This window comes from Phoxinus phoxinus (assembly GCF_949152265.1).
Source record: "Phoxinus phoxinus genome assembly, chromosome: 19".
In the NCBI taxonomy this organism is placed as follows: domain Eukaryota; kingdom Metazoa; phylum Chordata; class Actinopteri; order Cypriniformes; family Leuciscidae; genus Phoxinus; species Phoxinus phoxinus.
Window position 1 is genome coordinate 3,642,471 of NC_136894.1, and position 9,183 is coordinate 3,651,653.

A 9,183-nucleotide genomic window follows, 5' to 3' on the forward strand; every position below is an offset into this window, starting at 1 on the left:
TGGGTCAGGTCTCAGGATATCCTGGACCCCACATTAACTGCTGCTTTTCACCGGGACCACCCAGATCGACCTGCTCCAAGACCCCGTGGTAGACCCCGCCGTCGACCAGGTCCTCGCTTCCGGAGCCGCTCGCAGGGGGGGGGGCTCTGTCACGGAACGCTCAACAACGCCTCCTCCTGGTTTCAATAGATCGCTCTCTCCTGCATATTAAGGACTGCAATTCCCATTATCCACTCCTGCTCATTATCTCCTGATTAACCTCCTCATCATATCATTATTATCACCTGTGTACACTCAGCTCCCCTTTATCTGGACTGCTCTGTTCATTGTTCATTTGTGAAGTCTTGTTTTACCCAAACTCTGTCTCTAGCTTTTTCCCGTGTTTGCTCTTGTGTTTTTGACTTGGACTCTGATCTCGTTTATGAACCTATGCTGCCAGCCCCTGACTCACGCCTGTTTGACCATTCTTGGATTACCCTTACCTGTGTGCTGTTTTGAGTTTTATGTCTGCTTATCTCTGCTGGCTTACCTGTGTTAATAAAATACTGCAGATGGATCCGACTGCCTCAGCCTCTTCGTCACACTACCACTGCAAGGGGAATATTTTTTCCACAATTTGCAGCACTGAATTTTTCATTCTTTACTCTAAATGACTCTTCACTATGCTCGGAAAGGATTAGCTGCAAAATACCTTACACATAGGAGGTGGTCAATATGTTGTATTTGTTTTTATATTATTTTATATACATTGTATTTATAATTAATATTAGGATAGACTAGAGATATTATCTTCTATTATAATAATAATAATTACTACTATTATTATTACCTATTATCCATGTGCGAGACTTGTCTTTTGTGTGCATTTGCTTGTCAAATAATGTCAAACATTTTGTTAAAGATTATAAACATCTTTGACAAAAAACTAAACAAAACACAAGTTTGTATTTTTCTTTTTAATGATTTATTGTTCTGACAGCTCAGGTCCCTTTAAACAAAAATCTTTTTATTTAAATAAAAAATCTTTTTGTGCACTTTATTTAGCCTATATATTTGGCAGATCAGATGTAAAGCATACATGTGTATGTTTTTTTTGTGTTAGTCCATTTTTTATTATTTTTTTTATTATTACTTTAACAGCTCAGGGATGTTCAAGGAGCAACTTTCTGAAGATTTTTTTGCACTGTGAATTTGCACTGTCAGTTCTGTTTTTGAATAAAGGGTTGGAAATTAATTAAAAAAAATTATATTGTTCTCCACAATAAATCACATCATCAAACCACAGATCTCCTCATTCTACAGTCCAACCGATATAAATTGCAACCGGTGTCCAAACCATTATTCGCTGAATTCGCTGAAACGATATGAATTTATCTAATTAATATTCATGCATTAAGCTGGTGTTATAGGCAAGCAGTTTAAAAAAGTAGTGTTCTCAGATGACCCCTTGAGTTTGAGCTGCTCTCTGGACCCAAGAAAAACAAATGATTGTGGTGTTTAACTCTAAAATTATTCAGTATTCCCCAAACAAATGTGCTTTTTTCTACATCTGTATATTTGATGAAAATGATTGTACATGATATACATGATAGTTGGAGATGAATATTTTTTTTTTTTTTTTTTTTTTAATATATAATGATGTACTGATGACGGTTATTATTTTGTTCTGTGTGCCGGGAAATTGATTTGTTTTATTTGACTTAAGGTTGAACATTGACCACTGAATGTAAATAAAATAATCTAGCTGACCCCACTGTAAAAATATGTCCCCTGGTCCATTTGCTTCAGTTTTTTTAATCTCAGCTGAAGAACTGAATGAACAGCATGGAGTGTGAACAGCGGTTGAATTGGTTAATCCTTGCAATGATATGTCCTCTTATTGCAGGTAAGTCTTTTTGCTGAATCAATTTAAATACATTCTGAAATTTAGAGACAAAACATCTTTTAGCATGAAAGGAATATATTAAAAAAATGAAGGTACTATTAAAGACTTTGTGATAGACAGCTCACAAATAATTCTCATCTAAATCTGTATTTTGGCTTGGATGTATACGCATTTTCTCTGGAAATGAAACCGCAACAAAAGTTATTTTTCTTGTGATCTCCTCCAATGATCTGCTTGTCTAGGTGCTCCATCCTCCATGTCCAAAAGACACGGATCATGTCCGGAGGAGAATCTAAACATTGATGGAGGGAGCTTCGTTCTTTCAAATAACTATTCAGATGGGAGTTTTCTAAGATACATCTGTCCGGATGGATATTACCCATCTGTTCAGTCACGTCTTTGTCAATATGAACATTGGACCCCTAAGACTAGTGCCAGAAAACCCCCAAAGTGCCAAAGTAAGAAACAAGACATTATCATGTGGTTGAAACGTGATTTCACCAAGTAAAACATGTGCCTTGATCAACAGCTTTGTTGATCCTTGAACAACATTCCATTCAACCAATCAGATTAGAGGGATACGTTTAGAGTTTATGCCAAGTTTAGGCTTACAAACCAGTTTAGGAGCTTCTACATCTGTGTTATTCACCTATAATTTCCCTCTGATTTTAGGGATAAGTTATGGATAGGGTTAGGTTTAGGGGAAGCTACATTTTTGGACAGGAATATTGTTCCAGGATCACCAAAACATGTAAATCCAGGAACAGGTTATACATGGTGAAATCACGTTCACCCATATGATCACCGTGATTTTGAGTCATTATTTCATGAATAAATGCTGGACTATTTTGAAGCAAAGTTATGTTTTAAAACTTTTTTTTTTTTATCTGAGGCTGTTTCAAAACATCTCTTCTACAGTATGTGTTTATTCATGCTTTTATTCTAGAGGTCACATGTCCCAATCCTCGTGTTTTGGAGAATGGAGAGGTGACCCCATATAAAAACACGTACTATGTAAATGACACAACCACCTACTCATGTCATCCCGATTATAAGTTCCGTGGCACGGCGGTCCGTGTTTGCAAGCCTAATGGGAAGTGGAATGGAACTACACCAATCTGTGGACGTGACTGTGAGTAATTGCCATTATTTTCAGCAGTTTCCATGAATTAATTAATTAATCAGATATAAAAATGCTCATTTAGTTCCTGGTATAATATCTCTCCATATACCAGAGTCCTTGGGTTTAGCTTAAAAACACTTTGTACTGATGTGTGATGTGTATTCTGTTGCGTTTTTATCTGATGTGATGTGAGTTCAACACAGTTCCAGCAGAAATTTCATCGCAATCATATCAAATTTCATTAGAAATCTCCATGCATCTGCCTAGATAAAATGGAGGTCCACAGATCTTCACTTCCATTTGTCTCTTTGTTACTTCCTCACAGCTGATCACTGTCCTGATCCTGGCGTTCCCCCTGGTAGCAGTCGAACAGGCCACATGTTTAACATTGACGACAAAGTCACATACCGCTGTGACAGAATATTGACTCTGATTGGTTCCAAAGAGCGAGTCTGTCAGGATGGTGGCCAGTGGTCAGGGACAGAGCCGCAATGCTACGGTGAGTCTTCTGATCGCTACATTGAAGCTCCAAAATAATGTGCCTTGTATAGACTTGTGTTCTCAAAAATAAGAGATTTTGCTTTTGAAATGTGGCTTTTCTGGATAATGCACCTATAATGTTGTTGTGTAAATATTGTGCAGCACATTTCACATACGACACACCAGAGGAAGCGTCAGAAGCATTCAGCAGTGCTCTAAAGTCAAATCTAGCAGTTTCTCAACAGGATGAAGGAGGAGGTACTGTAAATTTTGTGTGGTTTATAGCCTTAATCATATTTATAAACAAACACACGTTTTTTCATCGTCATTAATAATTGGCGTGCTCAGAAAAAGAAAATAATGTGAATCCATAACGTGAATGCATAACGTGAATGCCTTGTTCCTTCTGTCTTCAGATCAGCAGGGGAAGAAAATAACTTTGGATCAGGGTGGAAAACTTGATATCTACATTGCTGTGGATGCATCTGACAGCATCGATAAGGAACATTTTGACAAGGCAAAACATACCATTAAACTAAATTCGATCTGTTCAGCATATAAAGTGATCTTGTCTCTTCAGAAAATTTGGACTAAACTGCTCAATTCATATGGATTAGTTTTAACTTTTTGAAGCATCAAAGTGGTAGTTGCGTTGCCTGTCTATGGAGGGAATAAATAAAAAAAATAATGCTACTCTGAGCAATGCCTGAACTTTGTATTTTGAGCACTTCTTGCGTCATTTTTGCCTCTTCACGATGACTCGCTTGCTGTAGTCCTCACTTGTAAGTCGCTTTGGATAAAAGCGTCTGCTAAATGACTAAATGTAAATGTAAATGCATACGGGGTCTACATACAGTGCACGTGACGCAAATTTTGTCACCACTTGATTCTTGTTGACTTTGTATGCGTAGGTTGCACATGCACATGCGCATTGTATTTGTTTTGCACTAATCAGTTGTTCAACAACATGACAACACTGGACCGGGCCGTTTTTTCACAGTAGAAAACAAAATACAAACAACAAAATACCGGAAATTGCAACAACAACAGACGCTCGCGATCATAACTTCTGGAGAAAAATAGCGCAGTCACTTGATGAATGATGAATCAATGATGAATCTTTCTAGAGCGAATGTGTCGACCACCTGCATTCACGCACATTATTAAATGGAGTATATTTTGAAAGGCTACACTTTCGACTGTTGGCCTATAGCTACTTTGGCCTTTGATGTTTTTCAAGAGGGAAAGTAGTCCCCTACAATCCACAGTATACTTGCATTCCGCTCTGGAACGGTCACGGTTCACAATCCAAGCAATTACCGGAGGATGAAATCTGAACACTGTATTAGATCTTAAAGGGGTGGTTGATTGCGATTTCACTTTTTTCATTTTAAATAGTGTGTAATGTTGCTGTTGGTGCATGAACAGTATCTGCAAAGTTGCTGCGCTGAAAGTTCAACGTAAGCAGAGATGTCGTCTTTTAAAAATCAGGAAGTTTAATGCCTACAAAAACGACTCGAATGGGACTACAACGAGATACTTCCCGGGTTTTATACGTAGCTAACCCATACATTTACATCAACCCTCCCTCCGGAATAATGCAAAAAAGGGGGCGTGGCCATATTTCTGCGGTGTTGTGGAAGAGGAAGAATTATAGTGGAGAGCTGTAGCCATGCCGTCGAAAGTGTGTTATTTTCACCCAGCTGTCATTTTCCATGTATACTTTATGAAGTAATTTTTCGATTTGATCAAGAACGTAAACCAATGCCAAAGCTGTTTGTTTATAGTAGCCAGTTAGTTCGATGCTATATTGTGTAAAAGACAAACGTGTATAAAGTTTAAAAAAATATATGTAATCGCAACAGCAAACTTCAGCTGCAGTATTACTCAGTCATTTATTCAGTTATATTAAATGTTTATTCAGGAGAAACCCGTATCTCAAAAGCTAACAAGTGTCAGCAGTGGCATTTTCAAGTAACAGCGTATCGAAATTATTATATAATAATAGTAGAATAGAATAATAATAATAAAAAAAATGTACCATTCAAAAACGTTTTGTAAGAGTCGTGTTTGGGGAGGTTCTGCTTGACTCTCGTCATTGCCGCTTTCTGGGTCTGACTCTGGCTCAAACTGTACGGCAGTATTGAAACCATTATTTACATTTGACCAGAGCACATGCGACTTTCGCCCGTAAAGGTGATGGGCGTGAAGTTTCTGGACAACTTGCACTGCGCAGTTTAGCCAATTACAACGCACCGGCCCAACTAACCAATCTGAGCCCATTGCCTGTTTCTGAGGGAGTGGTTTCATAGAATCAGGAAGTCTACCGGTCGTTCAAATGACAGAGGAGAAAGCGGCTTACAATAAAGGTCAAATTTATGAAAAATAAGTCAAAAAAAAAAAAAAAAAAAAAAAAACGAAGACATGTTATATTGCACCCCATAAATAAAATCATGCAAAGAACAAAAGCAGTAAACCACCCCTTTAATGAAAATCCTGTTTCACATTATGGAAGCAAAATGCATATGTCGTTTCATGTGGACTTGAACTCTTTATGTGTTCATGCTATCGTTTACATCTTGCTATTTGTTCATGCTATCATTAATGCTAACATAACCACATTTAAATCCAGCATTTTGATTGGATAACCGACAAATGTTGCTTCCAACTCTGAATTCTTATTGCTCTTTCCCGAAAGATTAGTTTTTACGAGGTCTCCCCAAACTATGAGATCCTGATGTTTGCTACAGACGTTCATCCGATAATCACTATGAAGAACTTTAAAAGTATTAAAGATAAAGATAAGATAACGAAGGTTTTTGAAGATCTGGACAATTTTAATTATGAAGGTAAGTACGGCTTTTATTGTCATACATTACATACATGAGTCTTATTGTATACATTGATACAGTCAGATTTAGAGATGATAATTACAGAAAAATGTGCCATGCCAAAATATTACATTTAGGGGTACAGCAACTTGTTACAGTTAATTTATGTGAGGATAGCAAGGTGTCTGAATAAAGTTGGGTAGACTTGTATATACAAGTATAACCCCTTTAAGTTAGGCTGTAATATTACAGACTAACTTAAAGGGGTCATGAACTGGCTTTTTAACATTTTTTATATTGTTGTCTGAGGTCAACTTATGACGTTCGCTTGGTTTTTACATTCAAAAACATCAAAATGAATAAGTAATAGCTAGGCTATTTTCTACCCTGGTTTTGAGCTTACTTAGCTCCTGAAACGCTTGGTTTTTATAGGTGTGCTGCATTGAAGACTTGGAAGTAAACGCCCACTATGATTGGATAACAGTTTTGCATATTATAATGAGTTTCATGCAATGTGCGAATCGGTGGGCGGGGCTAAACAGGCAGTGTTGAAGTAGGCGTTGATCTTTTTCTGCAGAGGCGGTCTTTGATACTCTTTGACGTCATCATCACTTTGAAAAACCTGTCGTTCGCTGTGCCTGGTGTCAATAAAAGCTTTTATTGGACGAACAAGGAAGTTTTTAGTTCTGAAACTTACAGGATATTCTTATAGTATGATGACCTCTTATATGTCAAAAGCTCAGGAAAATTTGATTTCTCAGTTCATCACCCCTTTACGGATATTTGTTCATTGCTATCCAATGTAGAGTAAGAATTAAACAAATCATATATTCTTTTAAAACAAAATCCCAATTCATGTTCTTATTTAGATTAATTAAAAATTTTTAATCTTTACTTTTTATTTATTTAATGTAGTCACTTGCTTTTAGAATTATTTAGTTAGTGAGAAACTTTTTAGGAAAAATGCTGATTGTAATATTTGTTTTTGTGACAGATAAAGGTGATCGCACAGGTACCAATATTGCCAAACTCTATTCAGACATTCATGAGAGCATGAAAATAGAGGAGCTCAACAATGCAACGTCCTTCCTTGAGACCCAACACATCATCATTGTGTTCACTGATGGTATTTACATCTATTCCATTCATAATTTGCATTTACTATTCAAACCATGTCAACACAAATGTATGTACATGATGTCTTTTTTTTGTGGTCCCCATGAGGAAAAACAACAACCTATAAATCACACTAAATTGTGTTTTTTGAAAATGTAAAAATGTATAAAGTTTTCTGTGGGTGTTGTTTAGGGGTAGGGTTAGGGTTAAGGGATGGAATATACAGTTTGTACAGTATAAAAATCATTACGTCTGGAAAGTCCCCATAAAACTTGAAAACCCAACAGACATTTTGAAATAAATTAGAGATCAACTTTAAAGCAAATATTCACTGTAATTTATCTCAATTGATCTCCTACTTCATAGGTCACGCAAACATGGGGGGGGATCCTATACCTAAAGTGAACAAGATCAAATATCACATCATCAAAAATGATCCAAAGCGTGAGAAGAAACTTGGTAAGCAATGCATTTTATTAATCATTATTATGAAATCAAATAATTAGGACTAGTAGTATTTTTCAAATTTGTCTTTCATTTACAAGCATTATCATCAGGGACAGCAAAAACTGCACATGTTGATTTAGAAGACTTTATTATTGATTTTGTTTATTGATACAAATGTGTCCTCTCTTTCCAGATCTTTATGTATTTGGAGTTGGAAAGGATGTAAATAAAGACGACGTGAATGGCTTGGTGTCACTGAGGGACAAAGAAAAATATTTCTTTATGCTTCCAGACTTGGACAAGGTGCAGGAGACGTTTGACCAAATGATTGGTACTGTAGCTATAATTTATATTTAATATAGATATACATTTTTAGATATTGTATTTATAGATATAAATCCTTCCTGCTTCTGTTCAATTCAAACATGGTGCCTTTAGATATGTCATAGCAGGTTTGACACCATTGACGGAAAATGTAATTAAAGGGCACCTATTATGACATTTAAAATGTTCCTAATGTTGTTTAGGGAGTCCCCAACAACAGTTTTAAGTGCATGCAATGTCAAAAAACACTTTTGTTGTCGTATAATATGCATTTATTTTTACCTGATTTGCTCACCGACTCCCAAATGATTCGTTCAACGACTCGTTTTTACAAACCCCTCCTTTGTGCGACGCTAATCTACGTTGATTGGTCAGATGACCCAGCAGTGTTTACAGAGATAATACTTATTGTTTAACACGGAGTACAATGATGCTTTTATCAATTAAATCGTGTTATAATAATGATTATAGTCCACTGCTTTGTAGTTTGTAGTAAAAACTAAAAATAAGATAAAGAATTTAATGTTATAGCGAGCATAGCCCAGAGTTCATATTGTAAAAGCACAATCAGTCTTTGTTTGCGTTAGCCCGATGCATAAACATAACGTTTTTACAAAAAAAAAATGCAGTTACGTTACGAGGTATTACTCTATTCTTTAAGACAACTCCGAAAACAACGACAAACACTTCACATATCTCAATACAATTGCCATTGAAGACCTAGAAGCTAAACGGTGCTTACACAACAAACAAAATAATTATTAAGCATGCTACATTAAAACATAAAAGCAACAATTATTAATAACACTTACAGGTTGTGATACGGAGGAGGAAGCTGATGCAAATACACAGAAATGAACCTTCCTTCAATATCAGTTTGATTGCATTTAAAAAGCAATCGTCTTCAAAATGGCGCGACCAAAGCACAAGCTCGGACTATACTTCTGTGGTATAGTTATATATATGAATTGTAGCCA

The 9,183-nt window shown here is 36.3% G+C and overlaps 1 protein-coding gene across 1 annotated transcript; it reads left to right on the forward strand.

Annotated features, from left to right (window-relative positions):
- Positions 1-1,796: 1,796 nt before the first annotated feature.
- Positions 1,797-8,331, forward strand: bfb (complement component bfb; the record flags this gene model as incomplete). Its single annotated transcript, XM_079591269.1, has 11 exons — positions 1,797-1,885; positions 2,128-2,343; positions 2,832-3,017; positions 3,334-3,507; positions 3,651-3,746; positions 3,905-4,050; positions 6,187-6,337; positions 7,314-7,445; positions 7,802-7,894; positions 8,076-8,213; positions 8,321-8,331. Exons 1-11 carry the CDS (start codon positions 1,816-1,818, stop codon positions 8,329-8,331), a joined length of 1,413 nt encoding a protein of 470 aa, XP_079447395.1. The 5' UTR covers positions 1,797-1,815.
- Positions 8,332-9,183: the final 852 nt, after the last annotated feature.